Below are 25,974 nucleotides of genomic sequence, written 5' to 3'. Positions count from 1 at the left end.
GAGACCGAAAGGAGATATTCATTGCCCCTTAAACCGACACATCGACTGATTTGTGACCTTACCCGCAATTTACTGACGTTCATTGATGACCCGAAATCCTAGTTTCCCTTTTCTTCTGTTAATTTCCCTCGTTCCTTTCCTCTCTTACCTTAGTCTTATTAGTTTAGTCAAAACATTTCAAACCCCCTATTGTGACATTAGACAGATATAATAGACAAGTAGATAGTAAACCGCCTCCCTGTGGAGATCGACCCTACTTACCGCTGACTTCTGTTAGTAATATCTAGGTATTTTATTTTTGGTACATAACGACCGTATCATTTGTGATTGTGTATCTGTTCTTATTTATCTTATATTGTTTATGCAGTAACTGACCCCGTTTAAATGTTTTAAAAACTGTGGTGATCCATTCGGGGGGTGGTGAGCAGTTGTTTAGCAGGTATATCTTGGATACGCGCGGGATCTAGCTGGGGATGGAGTCATCACATATAAGAGTCTTTAGTTATCCGCTGTGTTTGTTATGGCAGTTTCACTTAGTTGGTTTACAGTTTTGAGAACAGTTGTATTTTACTTTACCGTTTCGGGTTTTGGATATGTAATCAGTTAAACTTATTTATCTAAAGTATGTTTCTTTATGGTCAATTTGATATACATTGCCTCGGGTAGCCGAGATGGTAGCACTTCCATGCATTAGGTGGTCCTGGTAAGCCACCTTGTGTATGGGGGTGTTACAATGACATCAATATTTATTTTTAAAAATTCTGTTTTTTTTTTACACACTGATTAAAATTTTAAATTTAATTTATTTTTCGTTAAGTGTATCATGATTAATATTTTACATATTCAATTAACATTTTTCACTTATAAAATCCTACTTATTATTGGACAATATTTTTTTGGTCATTTATATTTGGTAATATAAATGGTGGGGCCCATAGTGAAAATGGGGTAATACACTTTTTTGAATGGAATTGTTGTAGTGGTGCGTTTTTTACTCGCTTTAGTAGCGGCCCGTGTTCAAATCTTGTGCTGGAGTTTTTTTGCTTAAATTTAGTCATCCCACATCGCAAATTATGGTTCTTTTTTGAATGAAGAACGTTATTGAAGGAAGTTTGGAGTTTAGGTTTTAAAGATTTAGGGTTTGGAGAGATTGAAAGAAAAATGAGATAATGGGTTGGTTGAGAAATGTGGTTAGCATTTACTGTATATGTAGTATTTAAATGAAATATGTGTAATTTCATATGCCAAGAGTTTTTTTAGTTAATAAATTTAAATTAATATATTTTTGTTTAAAAAGTTATTTTTTAATTAATATGTTTAGGAAATGACAATGTGTCCTTTAATCTTCCAATTCAACGAGTTGTATTTTAAAAAATATTAATTAATATAATTCGGAGTATATTTTTGTTTAGGAAGTTATTTTTTAATTACTGTATTTCAACAATTAATTCGAACTAAAAATAAAGGGAGTATAGTAGATAAAACCACTACAATTTTACTTAAATGAAAGAATATTAAGATAAACTTAAAAAGCAAAACTGTACCTGCTTTGGTTCAAGAACATGTAATGACAATTTATGCAAATCGCATTTCAGGTCACAATCGCAACTTGTTCAAATCAGATTTTTATGCAAATCTCATTTTATTTCACAATACCCAGGAATTACAACTTATAGATGAAAGCTACTACAAATAACATTAACATAAAACCAACCAACTTAACATAAAACTGACAACATTTGCTAATTCAACAATTTCTTTCTTCAACTTAAGAATGTCTTCATTTTTCCCTTCACCACCACTTGACCCATCTTTCTCTTCATAACAATTCTTTGACGCCTCTTTCATGCCGATGGTTGCGGAGTTCCATAAGGGATTTCATCCTGAATATATGCTCCAACTCCGTCACACGGAGCTCATCCACCAAAGCTTGTTTTCCTCAGATTGACCCCTTAACAATATCAACGACGCCGTTCTCCATCTTGACATACAGTACTAAGACAAGGATTGAATTAATTAGTTTCAAATTAAGTGAAATTGATTAATAATAAAGAAAATTAAAGGATATAATACTTAACATTAAAAGTTAAATAATAAACTAGAAAAGAAGTAGAGAAATTTTGTCATACTTGAATAAAAAGGATAATAAAGTAATACAGAGAGAGAAGTTGAATAAAATATAGATGAAGAAAGTATTATTGAGAGAAGTTAGAGAGAGAGTCTGTGTGATTATGTTTTAGTTGATATGATCCACACCGAAAAATACTTATAAAGGTTGTAATATTCACTAATCCGTGGCTTTCTTTGTGATTGGTCATTCATAGGATGAACGACCACGATTTAATGTTGAATATAATCTAATAATTTATTTACAACTGAATGGCCACGATTCACTCTTAAGTACCATCCACTTTTTATGTTGTTCTAACCCTAAATTGTTGTTTTTTCGCCAAATGCAACATTTTCAACCGGTTAATATAAAAAAAAAATCGTACAATCCTATTGATCGTACGTTGCAACGATTTGTAATACCCGGTATTTTAATATGATATTATATTAGGCCGAGTTACCAGCTGGGTCGTGTAGTGTATTTGTGACTCTGGTAATTATGTGACTCGGGTTTTAATTAATCTAACTAGGCTAGGCCCGTATCGTCTTAATAGCACCTATCCTATATGTATAACCCATCTAACCAAACCCTAATCTCCCTATCACCATATTCATTTTAACCATGAGAAAAGAGAGAAAAGAGAGAAGAGGGAGCCGTGTGTGAAGGGAGCCGCGTGAGGAATTGCGAGGCGATTTCTCAGCCTATTCTCATCCTATTTCGTAAGTAGACTATCCTATTACCTATTTATTCAATTATTAGCATAATTATAGTAGTATTGGGATAATTTTCGTAACCCTAGAATTGGTTTGGGGGTTTTTATTATAAATTGTATGAGATAAATGAATGGAATAGTTACAGCAATTTACAGATTCGTTGGTTTGTGTTATTTGAGTGTTTTACCTGTCTTAAAGCCGTGGGACGCAAAAAGTTAAAGAAGAGACTCATGTTTATTCCAAGCCTAGTTTATGCCTGTGCAAATTGGTAGCATTTCACCGTGTAGTTTTTCCTGAAGAAATTATTTGTGAACGTCTATCTAAAAAGTCCGCAAATCAGTAGAGGCTGAAAGATTACTTCTAAAACATAATTTAGATATTGAATTGGTGCTGGGTCTTTTTCATATATTTAATTTAAAGAGTTTAGATGAGTTAGGCGTTGGTTTTACTTAAGAATCATTTGTCAAACTCGTTTTATGAATCAATACTTTTTATGCGACGGTTTCTGTCAGTTTTTGGAAATCAGTCTGAAAACCCTTGATAAGTTTGGAATTTGAGAAAAACACGTTAGCTATAAATTGTAGCTAAGACTCATGGGGTTCCAATTCAATTGGCCTTGCATCAATTCGAATTTTCTGGAATTAGTTATTCATTTTATACCGAGTCTGCCATGAGCAGAAAAATCAGGAAAAGTCGTGTTTGTTCTTTAAATTGATATTCCTATTAAGTTATGATGAGTCTAGGTTATGTGCATAATTAATTGACTAAGTAGATGGTAATTATACATAATTATGTTATGTAGGTGATGTATAAGTGAAGGATCATAAGTGATTGCTTGTGTGTGCTTGGATTGCGAAAAGGTAGGGAAATACACTTGACTTATTATCGTTGATGTTGAATTGTGTTGACTTGTTTGTGTTTCGTATGACCAAACTGTGAACGTTGACTTGCTTCGTGGCTGTTGATTTACGTTATGATTCATATACTGGAAGGTGATTGACTGAATTGATCGTATTGAGTTATCACAACATTTGTTAACCGGCATGATTTTATGATTGATCAGTTCAAAGATATATATATTGTGTTGCATTAATTTCTTTTGAGCATTCATATGCATTGGAGATGGAGGATGTTGTGGTGATGTGGTGTGGTGAAGATGATGTTGTGATAAGGCCCAGGCGGGTTCTGCAGGACTTGCCCTGGTGTCCTCATTGCGGGTGGCAGATCGGCTACGGTCGATATATAGTCTACCGGGGATCGGTATGGCTAGGTGTTCCGGGTTATGAGATATGAGTTGAGATGGAGATGGAGGTGACGAAGGAGCATGCATATCATATTTTGTTGTTTCATTGTATTCCCTACTCAACCTCGTGGTTGACCCTGTGTATTCGTGAACACCTGTGACGATCCAAATATTGGGAGCGGGCTTGACAGGTTTATGAGATAGGCTGGGAGCTTGATGGGCGTGAGACACTGGATCAGAAGACTTAGTAGCTAGATCATCATTTAGAAGACTTTCACTTTCATTTATGTTAGTTCCTTGTAATTTGATGTAAAAGAGGTTTTGTAATAATTAAGTTAAAGTAATTATATATTTTGCCTTGGAGTTTAATTTGTTATTCACTACCTCGGGAAACCGAGATGGTAATAGTCCGGTTTATTAGGGAATGTCTTGCTAAAGGCTCCTTCATAAATCGGGGTGTTACAAAGTGGTATCAGAGCGAACGATCCTCAGGCCTAAACCAATGAACCCAATGAACGTAGGATGTGTCTAAATAAAATGAACCCCTGGGAATAAACTGTTAGGAGCTCATAGTGCGGTTAAGAAGGCGCCCTTAATACGTGCTCTTTTGCCCTCTCAGTTTTGAACCAGGTAACCCGAGAGAAAATTGAGTGAATGGGGTAGTTAGAAAGAAAACCTTGGATATAATCGAGTTGATGTATACCTTGAGACCCATATATTCTAACCATTCTGCAGGACAACGTCACAGTAAGTATTTTGTATGAATGATGACGTGATCATATGATGTTGTGGAGATGAGAAATAAATTTTCGTGTTCAGATTGATAATCAATGAAGTGTTGGATTGTGGTAATCGTGAGCGTGAAAATAATTGCGAATTGATGATATTTATCTGGATAGATGTGAATGACGTGTTGATAGTGCTATTATGTCTAGTGATATACGGTTATGTGATCCCGAAGCCATGCTAGTATAGTATTGTGATAGTAATCAGAAACACTATTGAATTGCTTGTTTCTAGTCATAGCAATCGTGATTTAGATGTAAGGAGTAGATCGAGATGCGAAGGGATTCTATGGGATAGATGTTTACGTAAGTACAACGTGTGAGATTTAAGTTGGGATGAGTTAGTATACATAGTATGTTCTTAAGAGCTTGTAACATAGTAAAGAATGACCTAGTGCTGAAACTCGTTTTGTTTGATTTTACTCTTTAATTGACCTTACTGGCATTTCTTTTCTGTTTATTGCCTATGGATAAAAATTTTATTAGAGATAGCCTCGTGAGTTAGTGTTCATTTGGCGTTGGTTTCATGCTTATAGGATATATGGATTAGGAGTAATAAATATTTTAGTGGGCTGTGGTCAGGAAGTTCCTGTGCAGTGATGTTTCGACCAACGATTTTGTAAAAATCCTCATTTAAATTGTATTAATAATTTTTGCATAATTCCAACTCCATCGTTCAGAAGATTCGCATATGTTTTCAAATTGATAAGCCACGAAAATTCTTGATTTCTCTATATTAAATGGTAAGTTTTGCAAACTGACCCAAGTTTCGGACCAATTGCTGTCACATACTTGTTTGGACCAACTGAGTTGTAAAATTCTTTAAAAAATGAATTCTTGAGCTTTGGACCTCATTCTTTTTCTCACGAATTATTAACTCTCTGTATGTTATAAAAAGTAATATAATTCAAGTTTTCGTTGAACGGTTATTTATTCGTGATTTTTTTTGGAAGTTACAACGTGAATCATAACTTTTAAAATGTGAATGCTATGTTGAGTTTTCATGCAGTTGTTCGATTATTTCATGAGCCTTATTAATGTGAAATTATAGTGTCCTTATATGATGATAGTAGCATACATATTCATTGGTTATGTATCTTAACTAGTGATAAAAAAAATTAAAGTTTAGTTTATAACATTGTTGGCATGATAGTATGAGTGAAATTGAATAGCTTAATTTGATTCTTAATCGAGGGTGAAATATTTTATACGAGTCCAGTTGTTTGCATATTTTATGCTTGGCATGTTATAATATCTCTGGTGTGTTCATCATATTTGTATAGTGGTCGGATATATATAAATATAAAACTATATTGTCATATCTTGGTAAAGTTGGTGGCGTTAAATGTTAACTTGATTGTTCTAATATACTCGCATGAATATTTATAATAATTATGTTCAAATGTTTACACATGGATGGTAGTAATGAGTATGTCTAAATGTTCACACATGTAGGATGTCATCTGAGTTCTAATGTCTTTTATGTGAGTCTGTGTGCCATAGTTATACTTATTACTTTCATTGCATTAATTTATTTCAGTTGAACCTAAACTTATGATATGATAATAAAATAGTATTGTTGCTCCTTATTGGATATGTTCATAGTTGTATTGTCATGAAATGCTAAGGTGATTGTTGCAATTGTCACGATATTTGAAATATAGTTTGATATAGTTACGATATAGTTACGATATTTGAAATATATTCTCGAACCGTCGCTATGAATTATAATGAGATAACCCTTTGATGATTCACATGTTATGCGTATGTTTAAATGATAGTCGTTATAGTTACGTTTAATTGAGCCGCGAGTTGCCTATTTGTTCAAACCGTGCAAACCAGAGAACTTGTTCACCTTGCTAATCTTTTGTCATAGATAATGTTTTACAAGTTATATGATGGTATATGTACATGTTTAAGTTGTTTATGCGATATCTTTTATTTTTTTGCTGAAAATGAATTATACTGAGTTGATGGATACAATTGAATGGTATGGTTGCTAAAATGTTAAACATATGTGTGATATGGAAGTAATTTTGTTGTTATTGTGAATCATATAACCATTAATACTCAATTGTAATTTCAGTTGTTTGACTTCTACATTATTAAGTTAATTACTCATGACTTTGATAGATGGTTCCGTAAGGAGTTTAACAGGAATTTTATAATGTGCCTCCGATCTAAACTAATAATCTTCTTATATTGACTATATGGTTAGACTCTTGTCTAGTTCTTATGACGTGATAAATCGTTTTAAAATTTAACATGTGATTGAGTTGGTACTTATACTTTTGTGTGACCATGCAACCCGTGATAAATAGATCTGTAATAAAGAGGTAAAATTTTGATTGAACACAGTTAATTTGTAGTTACTTGCTTTACATCATGGTACGAATCGTATGCTTTCTTTGAGACGTCACCGGGGAATGTGTACTATCTAAAAGGTCTCCGATTAAATGTTGTAGTCGTGTTAGCCGTGAATATAACTGAGTAAAGAAGTGCAACTAAAATCCTGATGTTGAGGTAATAGTCGTTCATTAGTAAAGATAGGACTGAAATGAATAAGATGAACCTGTAAATTACGAAATATGAGTCGACATCTAAGCTTGTATTGTTTGAAGGAATTGAGTTAAGTTTATCTGATTTTGAGTCGAATGGATTCTATGGACGACTCTGTTATAAGATTTATGTTAAGAAAGTTATTCACCGTCCAGTATGAAAGTAAAAGTTTTGAAAATGAAGTTAAATTTTGTTGTGTGAGTATAAATTCGGAATGAGATTTCGGCCCGATTAATCCGGTTGTATGGTTTCATGATATTTGCTAGTCCTGGGGGAATGAAGCTAGAACGGAGTCACAAATAGTGGGTTAATTTAGTTATGTTGTTCGTTCATGTAGTGAATTAGTGGGTTGTGGTTAGTTACGAATGTCAAAACGGGAAATGTAATGTGGTGATTTAAGTGAGTTGTGTGTTAACATGGTATGTTGATATTAGCATGATATGTAATGAATATTTGTAAAATTGGTGTAGTTAAATACATTTAATCTTTTATGCCATGGTGTTGGGTGCAGTTTAAATATATTTAACACCAAGAATGAAATTTTATGTATGATAGTATTGTATGTTAACTTTCCAATATCATTTGTTTACTCGCTTGACCGACTCGACCAATAAGCTTGTAAAATTTGCCAATCAATGTGCATTCGTCATTCGTCATTCGACCAATATTTCTTGGAAAATATGCTATTTGACATGAACCATATGTGAGCACCTAAGCATCTTCATCTTTGTAACCTGAGTAGTAATGTATAAATTAGATTGACAAGCAGATCCTGTGAATGTTATTGCATGTATTGATTGATATGAAGAGTGTTTAGATTAATACTTAAATGTCTTAAGTTATTCAACATGGCTTTTGCTCCGATCCGTGGCGATGTCTTTCGAGCAAAAGAATCGTAGCTTCCTTGAGAGAGCTTGTATATTGATTGTCTTTAGTAGGGATTAGTTAACTTGAACGTGAGTTGTGAATCTTTTATCCTCTTTCAGTTGTTAGCAGTAGTTTGAGAACTTTTGTTATAATAATGAAGGTTACGGGGACGTAACCATGTTTAAGGAGGGTAGGATTGTAAAATCTTTATACTTTCATGTGTGATTTCTCAATTTGGCTATATTGGTTATGCGTTGTGTGGGTTATGTTGGAGTGTTACATGATGTGTTTCTGTTATGGTTAAACTTCGGGGACGAAGTTTATTTTAAGGAGGGTGGAATGTAATACTGCGTTTAATATTCAATTTGGTGGGTGTCTTACATACTTTTGTATATACGTTTCATAATTCGTTTGCGTTGGTTGGTAGAGAGGGTAAACTTCGGGACGAAGTTTCTTTTAAGGAGGGTAGACTGTAATACCCGGTATTTTAATATGATATTATATTAGGTCGAGTTACCAGCTGGGTCGTGTAGTGTATTTGTGACTCGGGTAATTATGTGACTCGGGTTTTAATTAATCTAACTAGGCTAGGCCCGTATCGTCTTAATAGCACCTATCCTATATGTATAACCCATCTAACCAAACCCTAATCTCCCTATAACCATATTCATTTTAACCATGAGAAAAGAGAGAAAAGAGAGAAGAGGGAGCCGTGTGTGAAGGGAGCCGCGTGAGGAATTGCGAGGCGATTTCTCAGCCTATTCTCATCCTATTTCGTAAGTAGACTATCCTATTACCTCTTTATTCAATTATTAGCATAATTATAGTAGTATTGGGATAATTTTCGTAACCCTAGAATTGGTTGGGGGTTTTTATTATAAATTGTATGAGATAAATGAATGGAATAGTTACAGCAATTTACAGATTCGTTGGTCTGTGTTATTTGAGTGTTTTACCTGTCTTAAAGCCGTGGGATACAAAAAGTTAAAGAAGAGACTCATGTTTATTCCAAGCCTAGTTTATGCCTGTGAAAATTGGTAGCATTTCACCGTGTAGGTTTTCCTGAAGAAATTATTTGTGAACGTCTATCTAAAAAGTCCGCAAATCAGTAGAGGCTGAAAGATTACTTCTAAAACATAATTTAGATATTGAATTGGTGCTGGGTCTTTTTCATATATTTAATTTAAAGAGTTTAGATGAGTTAGGCGTTGGTTTTACTTAAGAATCATTTGTCAAACTCGTTTTATGAATCAATACTTTTTATGCGACGGTTTCTGTCAGTTTTTGGAAATCAGTCTGAAAACCCTTGATAAGTTTGGAATTTGAGAAAAACATGTTATATATAAATTGTAGCTAAGACTCATGGGGTTCCAATTCAATTGGCCTTGCATCAATTCGAATTTTCTGGAATTAGTTATTCATTTTATACCGAGTCTGCCATGAGCAGGAAAATCAGGAAAAGTCGTGTTTGTTCTTTAAATTGATATTCCTATTAAGTTATGATGAGTCTAGGTTATGTGCATAATTAATTGACTAAGTAGATGGTAATTATACATAATTATGTTATGTAGGTTATGGATAAGTGAAGGATCATAAGTGATTGCTTGTGTGTGCTTGGATTGCGAAAAGGTAGGGAAATACACTTGACTTATTATCGTTGATGTTGAATTGTGTTGACTTGTTTGTGTTTCGTATGACCAAACTGTGAACGTTGACTTGCTTCGTGGCTGTTGATTTACGTTATGATTCATATCTTTGGAAGGTGATTGACTGAATTGATCGTATTGAGTATGTTATCACAACATTTGGTAACCGGCATGATTTTATGATTGATCAGTTCAAAGATATATATATTGTGTTGCATTAATTTCTTTTGAGCATTCATATGCATTGGAGATGGAGGATGTTGTGGTGATGTGGTGTGGTGAAGATGATGTTGTGATAAGGCCCAGGCGGGTTCTGCAGGACTTGCCCTGGTGTCCTCAAAATGGTGAGCGAGATCGGCTACGGTTGATATATAGTCTACCGGGGATCGGTATGGCTGGGTGTTCCGGGTTATGAGATATGAGTTGAGATGGAGATGGAGGTGACGGAGGAGCATGCATATCATATTTTGTTGTTTCATTGTATTCTCTACTCAATCTCGTGGTTGACCCTGTGTATTCGTGAACACCTGTGACGATCCAAATATTGGGGAGCGAGGCTTGCGGAGTTTATGAGATAGGTTGGGAGCTTGATGGGCGTGAGACACTTTGGATCGAAGGCTTAGTAGCTAGATCATCATTTAGAAGACTTTCACTTTCATTTATGTTAGTTCCTTGTAATTTGATGTAAAAGAGGTTTTGTAATAATTAAGTTAAAGTAATTATATATTTTGCCTTGGAGTTTAATTTGTTATTCACTACCTCGGGAAACCGAGATGGTAACAGTCCGGTTTATTAGGGAATGTCTTGCTAAAGGCTCCTTAATAAATCGGGGTGTTACACGATTAGTCAATAACAACGTACGATCATAGCATCTTAAACCATAAGTGTCATGACATCTTAATCTTAAGTCTTACATTCTGATCATATATAAACTCATATTGATCAAACGTTGCTATTATTAGTCATACACTGTTGATCGTGACAATTAACTAATTATAGCAACATACGGTTGATAACATCTTAAACCATTAGTGGAATAACATCCTAACCTTAGGTCTTAAATTTACGTCTTACGTTCCGATAATATATAAACCCGTATTGATCGTACATTGTTATGATTGTTCTAACATTGTTGATCGAGACAATTTACTATTTATAACAACGTACAATCAATAACATCTTAAAATAAAGTAGAATAACATATTAACTTTAAGTCTTAAATTTGAGTCTTACGTTTCGATCGTATATAACCCGTATTGATCATACATTGTTATGATTAGTCAATAACAACGTATGATCGATAACATCTTAAACCATAAGTGGCGTGACATCTTAATCTTAAGTCTTACGTTCCGATCGTATATAAACTCATATTGATCAAACGTTACAATAACTAGTCGTACCATGTTCATCGGGACAATTACCCCTAAACCTTAAAACCCCAAATAAATCCTACAGACCCTAAACCCCTAAAAAACCCTACAAACCCTAAACCCCTAAAAAACACTACAAACCCTAAACCCCTAAAAAACCCTACAAACCCTAAAATTATATTTTAACAAATCCAAGATGGGCTAAAACTTGGATGAACATAACGAGCTATGTAGTACGGAGTACATTTGTATTATGTTTTCAAACATATAATTTATATTTTAATATTTTCATTTAATAAACAAAATAAATCAATTAACTGTAATACGTTCTCGATTAATGTAAAATAAAGGAAAAATTACAAATAACCACCACGTATTTCCGTTTTTTTACAAATTACCACCACGTATTTGCGTTTTTACGAATAACCCCCAAACTTTAATGTATATTCCCGAATCACCACCGTATTTTTATCCTGAGCATCGTTTTTCTTATTTCTCGACTTGTTAAGTGGCGATTTACGCAAAATTCCCAATTTACCCTCATTTACTTATTACAACATACTCATTACCCAAATACATTTCATTTTTTCCAATTCAATAATCTCCAAATTCACACCACAAATTTCCCCAATTATCTATGAATCTTCCATTGAGCCTCTTTCCATCTGCTAGTGTAGTGACAAAACATAACAAATACATGTGCATTCTTACTCAAGCCGTTGGGAAAAATATAGAGGAATTAATTTAACAAAGGAAGAAGTTAATTTTGGTGACATAATAAGAGGAATTTAACAAAAAATAATAAGAGGAATTTAACAGAAATCAAGAGGAATCAAGAAGAATGTTCCTCGCCTAACTATTACTCCGTATTTCACATATTTTGACTGTTAACTGTTTTCAACGAATTTCAGAAGTGTAAAATAACCATGTACGGAAATACTAAGAGCTCAATAGATCTGGAATATTTTTGAATCTCCCAAACTTTTGTTCATCAATTTTATGTATGACTGAACATGGTCGAATTGGATGGAAGTAAAGCATTGCAGATGTATATCTTTTGAAAGAAAATGGGTTATACTTTCTGCTTATTTGATTTGAATTCATATTTTGTTTTGAAAATTGGATTGGGGAGATGAATTTCATTATTTGCATTGGGGGAAATTTATGATTGAGAAGGGGTTATTAAACAAATTGGGGAAAATGAAATGTATTTGGGTAAGTATGTGTAATATGTAAACAGCGGCGGATCTATGAAGGACTTTCCGAGGTGCGCGGACACTGGAAATAGAATTTCTTTTGCGCATTTTGTCTAATTTTCAGGCTAAAAAAATAAATTTATAACTTTTTTATGTGTATATAGATTTTAAATATTAATCCGGACCCCGGAAAGAAATTTTTCTATATTCGCTATTGTATGTAAATAAGGGTAATTTGGGAATTTCGCGTAAATTGTCACTTAATAAGTCGGAAAATAAGAAAAACGAAACTCAGGGTAAAAATACGGTGGTGATTTGGGAATAAACATTAAAGTTTGGGGGTTATTTGTAAAAATGTAAATACGTGGTGGTAATTTGTAAAAAGACGCAAATACGTGGTGGTTATTTGTAATTTTCTCTAAAATAAATTAAGCTGCATAGGGAAGTCAAACGTTCATAATTTAATTTTATGAAGAATGATAAGAGTTACCCATTTTTTTTAATTCTATTTTATTCGAGAATGATAAGGGTCACTTTTTATGTTATTTTATTTATTTTAATTTATAAAGATAATTTTGAAAAAAGGTAAGATGAGAAGGAAATAATGTTTCATTAATAATGCAACATGTAAAAAAAACCAAATTTAGTTGAGTTCCTAAATCCTCATCGCTACCATTAGATCTTACCGATGAATGGTTGAGATTAAAACCAAAAAAATACTGACCAACATGTAATTAATGCTTTGTCTCTCATAATTTCAATTCCCCATTTATCTAATTAATTTTACTTTCTTCTTCTTATCAAATAATTTATTAAATTAATGCTACCATTTATATTTCAAATATCAAAATATAGGATTTAAAAAACGAAATTTTTTACCCGTATAAAATAAAAGCGGGTTCGTAAAAGACTCCGTAAATCGTCATTCAGACTCCGATTAAAGTGAAACAAAACCCTAAATTTATTATTTTTTTGAGCCCAACGCAATGGTAATATTTTCGTAGACCATTGAGTCTTTTAAATTTTCAGTACTGCTCTGTGAATTGGGAGTTACACAATATCCGTTCAAAATTACACTTTAGTCGCTTGAAATTACACCTAATTTATTTGAAATTATATCATATCTCCAAAAGTTTAACAATGAAAATCTTAAATAATTAATTTTTAAGTCAATAAAAAGTAAAGATAAAAAAAGAATTAGGGGTTGTTTGGTTCATGGGGGAATTAATTTCATGTGGGAAGTAGGAATTCACATGAATTGAGTTCTTACATGTAATTCATGGGAAATACCCAAAACTTGTTTGGTTGCCATCAAGGAATTGACACTTCCCATGAAATAAATTCTTGTATGTTGTTTGGTTGGATAACTCAATTCCTATGAATTTTTGTTGTAAATACTATTTTACCCTTTTGCTAAAATTTATTACTTCACCCTTAATTCATATATATGACATACAAAATTTGATCTTAGCTTACAAGATTTAACAACATGAAAAAAATGACTATGTCCGGATGTTCCCATTTATTATCAGAAAATCTAATAAAAATAAATTAAAGTAGCATAAATTATAAAAAACCATGTTCCAAATTAGGACTTAATTACAACACGCTCTTCAAAAGAACAACATAACCTTTAAAAGAGTTCTATTAAACCAACTCAAAAACATAATAATCCGTAAGTTTGTAATCCAATGTCTCGAGAAGAAGTGAGTTATCACTTATTCGCATGATCAGGAATCAATAAGCCTTGCACATAAGCAAATTTGAAATCATCTGGAAGGTTGAAAAAAAAATCAACTTCAAGGGGGTTTGTAGCTATTTGTTTTGATGCTGATATAACTTGAGCGGGAGTTAACCCTTCAATCTTCATTATCTCTGAAGTTACTTGCATTCTTCGATCGGCTGACTCAGACTCGTGTTTAAAGCAGTTAGCAAGTCTTCCCATATGTTCACCAGCAGCTTCCATTACATTACTCATTTTATCAAGTGTAGAAGAGAACTGTCTCAAAGCTTCAATAGTTTCAGTTCTAGCCCTTTTGGTCTTTCTATTTGAAGGCTCACATAAAGGTGAATGCTCAACCTCTGTATGGTTTGGTACCTCTTGAGTGTTAGATAAAGGCACTTGCTCTTCCTCTTGGTCGTCTCTCTCTTGATCCTCCATCTCCTCTAATGCATCTTGTATACTATCACCCTCCAATCCTGTAGCTCTATCTTTTCCCCAAATTCTTCCTATCTCTTCAATCAGGGGAAATGGTCTATTTCTCAGACCTGCAGCATTTTTATGGCTCTGCCATATATAAAATAAAATAATGATCAACAAAAACATTGATTTTACATTGAAATAAAAGAATATGAATTGAACAAATTGAACTTACTTTCAGCCAATTATCCCAAACAGATTGTTCACAGGTCACAAACTTTCCTTCGTCATTCCAACCGAATCCATTAGCTTGTGGGCTCAACATGTCAGTAATTGCATCATAATGTTTTCGGAGAGTCTTGACTCTTGATTCAATGTGAGGCTTAGCTTTCTTTCCACTTTTAGGGCAATTTTTGCTCCATAAGAGATTCGATTTTAGCATAAGCTCCATTTTTAAACTGACCATTGTCTGCTTTCCAACCTCCAAGATCAAGAAGATCTTGCATTGCACTAACAAGTGCACGATCTTCTTCAAGCGACCATCTTGAGCAAACTCTTACCGAACTTGCAGCATCCTTACTTTTTTCATTGGACTGAGCCATCACTACACGCATATGAAATACAATATACCAAACATATAACACTTAAATTTATGTGTGCTTGAAAAAATAATCCATAAAACAATGTATATTAAGTTATGCAACAATCAAACACAACAACTTATTGGTTTTTCCTACTTAGCAAAATAAAACAACATAATGTTTCAGCCTCTAGTTTGTAGCCAGTGGTTGTACATTTGATCTGCTAAGTTCTTTCTAAACTGAGTCCAAGCAGCACTAGTCTCCATAATATCAATGCAATTGTCATCATCTTCTTCTTCCCCATCTTGGATAAGAGATTCGAATGGATCTATGCTCATATACGTTCGAATAAAATTATGCACTAATGCACACCCAAAAATGATTTTGCTAAATGTCTTTCTAGAGTACCAAGTAGCATTTCTTAGAATACCCCATCTCATTTTCAACAATCCAAAAGCTCTTTCTATGACATTTCTTGCTTGAGAATGTTTCATATTAAAGTACTCCTCTGCACATGTTGGTTCAGCACCATTCTTCCAAATACTCAAATGATATCGTTGGCCTCTGAATGGTGTCAAAAATCCCTCACAATTCATATATCCAGCGTCACAAAGATAGTATTGCCCTAAAAGTAACAAAATAAAGTTTTAACGTTCTATAACTTAAAAAGGAGATATTCTCCCGTAAACAAATTCAAAAGGTTAAGTTGTGTTTTTTTTTACCTTGGGGTACTCTCAAAGGATGTTTTCTAGAAAGTGCATCGCGGAGAACTCTATTATCATGAGCTGAACCCTCCCAACCAGGTAAAATATAAACAAATTGCAAATCTCGAGTGCAATCCCCTAAAACATTTGTTGTAAGATCTCCTTTCCTAGTTCTAAACCTAACTTTATCTTTATCTCCAACATGGACCTTAATATGAGTTCCATCCAAAGCACCTAAACAATTCTACAAAAAAATAATCTAATGTTAATAAAACTAAAACAGTTTGTCATATTAAGTCACTATGTAACCATTATTTCTATCTTACCTTAAACCATTTCCACCTTTCGTCTTGACAATTTTCGGTCACTGGCTCGGGTTTCTTGAGCAGAAGATGATGACATCTAAGGATCGCGCGAAGGACTAAATTGAAGTGTCTAGATACTGTCTCACCACTTCTTCTAAAATATAATTGAGTTCTTCTATTTTTTGTATCATGAGACAATATAAAAAGAAATAATGCAACCATTTCTTCCAAACTTGTATTTCTATTTCCTTCTAGCCTACCGGCATCTCTTAGCATCTCACACAACTTACCAAAACATGCTCTATCCATCCTAAGGTTGTCTAGGCATGATATATCACTCCCTTGAATCATTGGTCTAATATTAAAAAGCCTAGCCTGAACTCTTTCATCAATGGAGTTGTCAAACGTATATGTTATCGGCTTAGGAATTGTAATGTTTAAACTAGAAAGATGGCATAAGAGCTCGACAATAGTCTCAATAACCATCAAAAGCATATGTCTGTATATAGCAATACACGAAACAACAATCTTCTTCCGGTTATTCAAAGGTAAGCGCGCCATAGTCTTATAACTTGCATAAGATAACAAAAAAAAAGTAAATCAACCTCTTGTAAGCATAAGAGAAATTTAACATAACAATGACACAGACAGGGAACACTAAAAGAAAATGTTAGGACAGTACAAATTAAGGAGCATGGAACATTAGCTAAATGTCTAAATTATATTATTGATATAGAAGAAAAATCTTCTGCAGGGTGTTTTTGCAGACTGCAATGTTATTTTGTCATCATGAATGAGGGACATCTGCATACGGGTCTAACAAAATAATCATGTGCCTCAAGTCATCTTTGGAATTCAAGTGTTCAATTATCATATTATAGCTACTAATTCAAGAATCCTATATAGGCAGCAATGACAAAAAGAGTATATAATTGCCCTGAATCAGATGTAAGAAAATCAATCATGTACTTCTCAATCTAATCCTATATAGGGTAGTATCTGGCTCGTTTAACACTTGAGATGAACATAACCGTCTTAAGAAAAACCAACTGTATAAGGAGTAACATATTATTTCAAGCATAGATATTAACCATGACGAATAAAAATTGTTTGTGAATTACAAAGCGTCTTGCTTGTGACGGGAGGGCTACTCCCGTCACAAGCTTGTGACCTCTCACAAAAAAGGAGAGGGGACAAGGTGGGGCACCCTCATGTGCTTCCCCACTCACCTCTCATGGGTATTTTGTGAGAGGAAATGGTATCCGTCACAAGCTTGTGACGGATATCACCGTCACAAAAGAGATTTTGTGAATTAAACAAGACTGCTTAATTTGGGAACTGAGCAAAAATTACCCAAGTTCCCACATTCTTTTATTCACCACAGCTCAACGACATTTCCTTGAATCTATATGGCAATGAGATTTTACCAGGAGTGAAAATTGGTCAACTACCCTTCATTAGACATTAATGTATTTGTGCAGATGAAATAAAGTAAAACCATATGCATTAAAGTAGCATAACTTCTTAAACTAATGATAGCAGAAGAGCACAACAGTAAAACAAAACATGGAAGATTGAGGTAAAAAAGGGAGTAGGGGAGAGAGAAAGAGAGAGTACCTGCTGAAGTGATGATGAAAATTGCACAGGAGGAAAAAAAATTTGTGTGAAGAAGAAGATGACGGCTGATAGAAGAGGTAGAAAATTAAACTTGTGTTTTTAATAGGGGTAGAATAGTAAAATATTACTTTAAAAAACACAGGAGTTGGGAATGACCAAGGGGGGTGTTGGTCAGCCACTTCCTACATGATGTAGGAATTAGAGTTCCTATGGAACTCTAGATTCCTCCATTTTGAAAAAAAATGGGTAACCAAACAAGAGGCTTAAATCCCAATTCATGGGATTTTGGAATTCCTGTGTTTTTCTGAGGCAACCAAACAACCCCTTATATCAAAGAAATCCCATTTATTAAACAAACAACCACAAAGCTGACGTGTCAGCCTGTGGTTGAAAGTTCAATTTTTTTTATTTTTTTTCCAAAGGCCCCACCACAATACCCATGTTCTATAAAACTTTTTTATTTACCTAAAATACTAAATATGATTAATGTTCAAAATATGATAGTTCTTATTAATTCATTAAATTATTGATTTTATGTCATTAATTAATAGTGTTAATGTGATGATTGAATGATAAAGCCAAAAAAATAAGAATATGATGAGATTCAATGACACTTTATACAAGTGATATACTCAATACTCCATTAATATTAAAAATAAAAAATAAGTAAATAAATGATTAGAAATAAAGGAAAGAAATTTTAAAACAATTTTTTCATTATTGTATATTCCATTAATAGTAGACTTAATAATTTTTATAACATGACCATAAGAAAATTTGAAGGGTAAAAAATACAAGCATTTATAAAATAAAACACAAATTTGTTTACAATACGTGAATAGAAACATTTAAAATAAAACATTTAAAATGGTGACCAGTATATCAATTTAATAATATTCTAAACTAAAAAAAACAGTAACATGTTCAATATAGTCGCTTTAGTACGAAGTAATAACATAAATATGAGAGCAAAAAATACTATGAAAAAGGGTTTTGCTTACAAATTATAAAAGACAATTATTTATTTAAAATAAAAAAACTACCAGGAAATAATTAAAACAAAAAATTAAAAAAGAGTGGAAAAAAATTAGGGATGACTTCAATACTGATGAAAGCACCAGATCTACAAAGGTAAAAACTATGACAACAAAAATAATTAAAAGAAAAGTGAAAATATAATTAAAAATAAAAAAGATAATATAGGTAATGATTAAAGAGTAAAAATATTACTTAAAAATGAAATTTTCAATGTAAAAATAATTAAATTTAATATTACCTTTTAAACAATAGGGTAATTTCGGGTTCAGGTGAACTATTATCAAATTATTTATGGATAATAATCAATTTGCATTAATAAACATTCGACTTATATTGGGTCGGCTCAATTCGGGTTCGGGTCTTGAGTTGAGGTGTCCGGGCAGCTTATTCGGGTCAGGTTAATTTTGTCAGGTCTACAAGTGGTGCTTTTATAAAAGAACAATATTTGTTTGTTAATAACGTTAATTTTGTTTTTGGACAACGTGGAAAGGGGCGGCCGCTACCTTTGGTGCGCACTGGGTAAACCTTTGGGTGTACGTAATAGCCTGAAAACCACATACATTAGGCCAACCACCCTTTAGGAGGTGATGATTGTGCGTTTTATATTTTAATAAAATTTATGAAGTATATATTATTATTATTATTATTATTATTATTATTATTATTGTTTATTTTTTAGTTACAAAATATTTGTAAGATAATATCATGAGTTGAATGTTTAATACCTCGATTAAATCGTTTTAATTGAACATGAGTCAAATTTTTTATGTTGTCATGTTTCATTAATTAACAATCAAATCGATATTAAAAGAAAAATGGGTTAAAATCTTCATTTTAAACGTGCATGGGTCAAAAGTTTCGATTTAAACGTCCACCGTCAAAATTTTCATTTCAAACGTGCACGAGTCAAAAATTTAATTTTAAACTTCCACGAGTAGTACAAAGTAGCACGAATTTGACTAAATGAAAAACAGATTTAACAATTTGCACGGGTCCAATTATTCAGACCGATACACTTTTACCGATTTTGTTTTATTTTTAGCTGAATAAATTTGTTTGATATGTAAGTTAGATCTTTTTGTCGCCTAAGTAACAAGTTAAAGTAGTAACTTAAATTTAGTTAACAAGATGGTATATTATACTGCAATAACTACTTGCTAATTGACCCTAATACATCATTTATATTAATTGGCAAAAATTTAAGTATGACTTTATAACTCAATTATAAGTCTATAACTCAACTATTACATTTGTGATTTGAAAATATTAAACAAGAAGTGGACAGAGTTTATTGCTTTTATTTATAACTCTATTTTTAATGATAAACAACTTTTGAAGGAGATAATTGACTATTAAGAAAATGTATCTTACATATAATTTTTATAATAAAAAATTGAAATAGCAATCTTGTGCAATTTGCACGGGTTTAAGACTAGTTACAAAGATAAAATAATCACCGTAAATAATAATACAATAAAAACAAATTACAAAGAAAAATATATAAAGGGCTAATTAATATTGATTAATAATACAACATAAAAAAATTACAAAGAAAATACATAAAGGGCTAATTAATATCGTATAAGCTGAAGTACAAATATATATAAAAAAGAAATGTATACGCCTCTCTGTATAAATATACGAAAAAAAAATGTATACATAAATACATGTATTAATTATAAAATAGAGTTAAAATAAAAAAAAATTAGGAGAAAATTATTTTTAATTAATAGGGTAGGCTGTCATTACCGAGAACAATTATTAAGGCTAATTTGTAACACCCCCATACTCCAAGTGCCTTACCAGGACCACTCAGGTATGAAGATATTACCATCTCGGTTACCCGAGTCATGATATTCATAAGACAATAACGAAACAACTTAAATGATATAACTTTTAGTGAAAAGTACAACTGAAACCAAATCCCACAATACGGGTACAAGTTCTTAAAATCAACTGTCTACTGAAATACTGAAATGTCATAAAACTAAAAGACTACAGCGGAAGACTTCTATCGTCAGACGGTGGCACCTCCCAAACTATCCCGAGACTCAACTCAAACTCGCTCAAATTCTTGCTCACCATCCCCGAATGGATCACCGCAGTTTACAAAACAACAACCGGGGTAAGTACTAATCACACAACTCAATATATATCATCAATAAGATAAAAGGAGACGCTTAACGTCACACACACACAACCACACCAATTCCAACAATCTCAATCACCGATCGTCCACTTTGGACCGATCCCTGCCCGATGGGGACGCGGCCGTACCCACCAAATCCCCGCTCCTCATAACGAGCGATAACCCTGTCCATTAATGTGCACACCCTGTAACATCCCGTTTGATGTCTATGAGTGTCTTGGTATTGGATTTGATAGTTGATGATATTATGGAGCTAGCAGCATTAGAGGATGGTAGTTGGTTATGTATGGAGTTGGTGTCGTGAGAGATATATATGTGGTAAATACGATATAGTGAGTCATGTTGTGGAAGTAAACATGGTTGGTGGAGTGGGTGTTAAGAGTTCATGTTCTATGTTCGGTCGAGTTCTTGAGTCCTTAGCTAAGTTGTTGTGTCTTGGTCGAGTCTGTATGGTTGTTTTTATGTATGGGTTGAACTTCGGGGACGAAGTTCCTTTTAAAGAGAGAAGACTGTAATACTCCGTATTTATAAGTCTTGGGGTACTCTATCGAGTAGCCCTTACTCTGTCGAGTAAGGGTAGGTTGCGAGATAAAATAGTTTCTGACCTGTTGGGTACTCGATCGAGTAGCTGGGGTACTCGATCGAGTAAGGGGGTACTCGATCGAGTACCTTGGGTACTCGATCGAGTGTTCGGTTTTACGGGGAGTTTTCTCGGGTTTTGTTAATTATGCGATTAAGGTATTTAAACATAGTCGTCATTGTTTTAAATCACTTTTACAAAACCTAAAACCCCGTTTAAGAGAGAAAGCAACCAGTTCATCTTCCTAATCGCATCCTTAGCAATTCCCGGAGTTCAGACGGTCAGTTCTTGTCGTTATTCGTATCGTTGAGTTCCCTGCGTCGAGGGTAAGCTTTTAATATAATTTTTATAATGTTTTGTTAAGTTTGGTTAAACCCTAATTTAGAGATTGGGGTTTTGTGTGTAGTTTGTGATGTGTAGCCTCTATGTGTTATATGATAGGAGGAGGGTTCGTAGAAGAGACTTTTTGATACAAATTTGTTGATACCGTCGATTGTTGTGCTTTCCGGGTAGGATTTCCTACTCGTATTAGTCCCATAATGGGATGATTGTTGATGTGTTGAGATTGATTGTTTGATATAGTAATTGTATTGTGACTGTTGTGATTGTGATTGTGATTGTAATTGTTGTCTATGGTTCTCAAGATGCGTTCTCGGTGAGTGGAGTCACTTGCGGGAGTGGCTTCACGCCTAGTTTCGCCCTTCGTGGAACCCGCCACGGAAGGGGATGTGCACATTAATGGACGGGGTTATCGCTCGGTATGATGAGCGGGGCTTAGGTGGGAACGGCTGCGGTCCCCCACCGGGTGGCTGGTCCAAAGTGGACGATCAATGATTGAGATGATTGGAATTGGGTGGTTGTGTGTGTGTGTGTGATTAAGCTGTCTGTTCATCTTATTGTTGATATATGTATTGAATTGTGTGATTAGTGATCGACCCCGTTTAAATGTTTTAAAAACTGTGGTGATCCATTCGGGGGTGGTGAGCGGTTATTGAGCGGAGTGTGATATGACGCATATGGGATAGCCGGGATGAGGCATCACGTGGCGGTTAGAAGTCTTCATTTGTGTCGGAAGAAGTCTAGTAGCTTTGATAGTTTTAGTTGTAGACCGTATGAGAACCTTGTAATTCCTTTTATTAGTTTTGGTTTGAACATGTAATCACTTAATCTATAATTACTTTAAAAGTACGTTTCTTTATTGTCTAATGATATTCAGTACCTCGGGCAACCGAGATGGTAGTATCCTTATACCGAGTGGTCTGGTAAGGCACTTGGAGTATGGGGGTGTTACAAATGGTATCAGAGCGACGATTTTGGAACTGTAACAAATGAACATAATGAACATAGGGAGTCTAATAAAATGAACCTGGTGTATGTGTAATGGGAGCCCCTACCGATGCTAGGTTTTGGGTTAGTAGGCGCCCTCACTTCAAAATCTTGGCCCCATGATACTTAAGCCAGTCACATGGTATGGGAACGTGGAGTCCGTGTGTATATGTGCGACGTGTATGTTAATTGTGCTGTATATGGTTTGTTGAAAGCTTGTTGCATGATAGTTGGTTGACATGTTGGTTGGAATCGTTGGAAAAGTATATGAGAATGATGAATGATATGGTAGAAAAAGAAAGTAGTTCGTATATGATGATGTGTGATGAAGTGGATTTTGTAATGTTGTTGTATTAGCAACATGGAAATAGGATTTGTAGTGTATGGGTGTGGTTTGTGTTATGAAAAGTTATGAAAATTTAAAACATGCGGGTAATACATGATTGAAAGTTGAATGTTATATGAGCATGATAGATGGTAATGTTTGACTTTTGGTAAGTAGTAACATGAAGAATAGAGGTTCAATGATATGTGTTTTATATAACGAATTGGATGAAAAGCATGATGGTTGTTTATAACGTGGCACTTGATAACACGAAGTAGATTATTTTGTTAATTGTATGAGGAGTCGCACAGATTTGAATGCGTAGTTGTAATCATAATGTTGAAATAATAATGAATGCATAGTACGTTTGGTTATGTGAGATAACATTCGGGTAGTATTCACGAGTCTGCATGACTCGATCGAGTGGGTTTGATTCGATCGAGTGGGTATTTGTCGTTATTTTTTTTTTTTACCAGAATCGTGTTTTTGGGCACTCGATCGAGTACCTCTGGCACTCGATCGAGTATGAGGTCACTCGATCGAGTAGCCGGGCTACTCGGTCGAGTAAGTCGAAGATCGAAGGTCTGTTTGGGTTCGGAGTCGGGGCACTCGATCGAGCATGTTGGGCACTCGATCGAGTAGCCTCAACTCGATCGAGTAGGTTATGGTACTCGATCGAGTGGGGTCATGCAGGTCATATGCGTATTTCGGGTCATATGTTTGTCTTTTGACATTCGTTGCATATTATGTTTAATTCAAAGGTGTTGTATTACTTCTTTATGCATTGTTTTACGTATGTGTTGGTCTTGAAGCGTAAGTTACCCAATCTTATGATGTAAAGAGTGGCACTATGATGAGTATGAGTTCGGTGGGGAGGACATGAGTTATATGTGATTATGATAGATGGTGGAAAAAGAAAAGGAAGATTGGTATAGTTTATTGAGGCATGGCGCACGTTTTGCGAGACGGGATGAGTGATATGATTGTGTGTTGAGTAATGTAAAAATAAGTGAATATAGACAAGGGATGATGTGAGTATAATGAACGTGAGAATGAAAAGATTGAAAGTAAGAATGTGGATAGTGGCGCTTGAGATGTGTAAAGAGTTAAGGAGGGAAATGGTTAGGAGTCATGTGGGTTATGGATTTATGTAGTGAAAGTTCGTTTAAAGGGGTTGAGAAGAGTAATATATAGTGAACTTTGTGGAGACATGTCGCGAGGTGTATTTGTAGACAGTGAGTGAGTTTGGGAGGTTTGGTTTATTAAAAGATGAAACTACTGTGTGATTTCCTTGGGTAATTAACGGTATTAAATGAATTCTGACTTCTAGAGATGTAAAAAGGGGGATGCAATTGTTTGAACATTAAACGTTGGTTCTATGGATAGATTAGTGGCAAGTATGAGTGATAGCATAATAAGAGAAGATCCATGGTAAGAAAGAGTGAGATGATGTCGGTAGAAAATAATGGAATTAAGTTTTGGAGCAACGAAGGGGTAACCAGATTTCTAAAGAGTTAGCTAGAAGGAATAAGGAGTTGAACTATTAATTGGTATTATTGAGTGTAAAGAGAAAAGAAGGATAAAAGTAAGCTGAGGAAAATGTTCACCGGAGCTATGTGATATAAAGATAAGAAATCATCGAAATATGTGATGGTATCACGAGGATGTTAGCTAAAGGTTATATAGGAGTTTCAGGGCAACATGATTGGTAATGAGTTTCGAGGAATTAAGGGAGTAAGAAATTGGTGGAGTATTGGCACGATACGAGATATTTGGTGGAGAGTTGGATGACAATACAAATAAGATTGCATTGGGAATAATGTTGAGGTAATTTTGTGGATGGGTTTGATGTCTGTTATTTGCAATGTTAACCAAAAATGGTAGAAAAACCATGTTATTTTGATATGAGTGTAAGAGATTTGATATACGAGCAGCGGTGGCATTGTGGTGTTATCACTAATGGCTAAGAGTGATGGAATATTAGAAAGGTAGCAATTCTAAAGAGGTTGATTTGGTAGGGACCTGATTGTTGTGTATGATTGTGAGAGGGTATAAGATGTGGTTAGATGAGGCGGACGCTATTAGTTGAATAGTGAAGGTGTGATTATATTTGGCAGGAAGTGATGGTTGTGCGAATGGGGGAATATGTTATGAGAGGCATATGAGTTAAACTCGGGGCGCGAGGTAACCTTTTTCGAGTGGTGACTTACGTGGTCGGGATTGACTAGTTGGTTGTGATTACTGGTCCGTGATTTGTGTAAATGTTTGTGTGAGGTTCTGACCTCACAAGAAGTGGCATGGTATGATAATTATAAAATTGTTTTATGAATGTTCGGTAATATATATGTTGGACACGGTAATTTAATTTAATCATATCCAAAAAGGTAATAATTTGATTGATTTGACATGGCTAGTTATAATTTTATGTGTATTGATAACACATGTGTATTAGGAAATGGCGGAGAGGATGTTCATGAGATGCTTATCTGTTTATCCATATAATATGTTGCGTGGTGATTTAATAAAGTGGATTTGAGTAAGTTTTTTTTTGTCTGAGAAGTTATGCTAAGTCAGTATTTATGGGAATTGTATGCAGTTGTGATGTCTATCGGTGTGGTTGTGGTGCCTCGGGTGGTGATCCGGGCACGGTACATAGTGCTGTGATGCGGGTACTTTCGCACTACGGTGTGGCTGTTGGTGGCGGTGTTGTGATGCCG

The 25,974-nt window shown here is 34.2% G+C and overlaps 1 protein-coding gene and 1 pseudogene across 1 annotated transcript; both read right to left on the bottom strand.

Annotated features, from left to right (window-relative positions):
- Nucleotides 1-14,150: 14,150 nt before the first annotated feature.
- Nucleotides 14,151-16,782, bottom strand: LOC141626762 (uncharacterized; annotated as a pseudogene).
- LOC141627813 (uncharacterized) lies at nucleotides 15,396-16,783 on the bottom strand. The gene is made up of 3 exons (XM_074441030.1): nucleotides 16,244-16,783; nucleotides 15,936-16,161; nucleotides 15,396-15,838 (listed from the first exon to the last, which is right to left on the bottom strand). The coding sequence occupies exons 1-3, from the start codon at nucleotides 16,781-16,783 to the stop codon at nucleotides 15,396-15,398; spliced, it is 1,209 nt and encodes a 402-aa protein (XP_074297131.1).
- Between the last annotated feature and the right edge of the window lie 9,191 nt (nucleotides 16,784-25,974).

Source organism: Silene latifolia, chromosome Y (genome assembly GCF_048544455.1).
Source record: "Silene latifolia isolate original U9 population chromosome Y, ASM4854445v1, whole genome shotgun sequence".
NCBI lineage: Eukaryota > Viridiplantae > Streptophyta > Magnoliopsida > Caryophyllales > Caryophyllaceae > Silene > Silene latifolia.
The sequence above is the reverse complement of the archived record's forward strand: the minus strand, read 5'-3'. Positions and strand labels throughout refer to the sequence as shown.

Bases quoted from the DNA above. Each gene is read 5' to 3' on its own strand.
- LOC141627813 (XM_074441030.1), bottom strand. From the start codon at position 16,783: ATGGCGCGCTTACCTTTGAATAACCGGAAGAAGATTGTTGTTTCGTGT. The intron at 16,162-16,243 runs GTAAGATAGAAA...ATTTTTTTGTAG, and splicing joins AAAGGTGGAAATGGTTTAAG to AATTGTTTAGGTGCTTTGGA. The intron at 15,839-15,935 runs GTAAAAAAAAAC...TGTTACTTTTAG, and splicing joins TCCTTTGAGAGTACCCCAAG to GGCAATACTATCTTTGTGAC.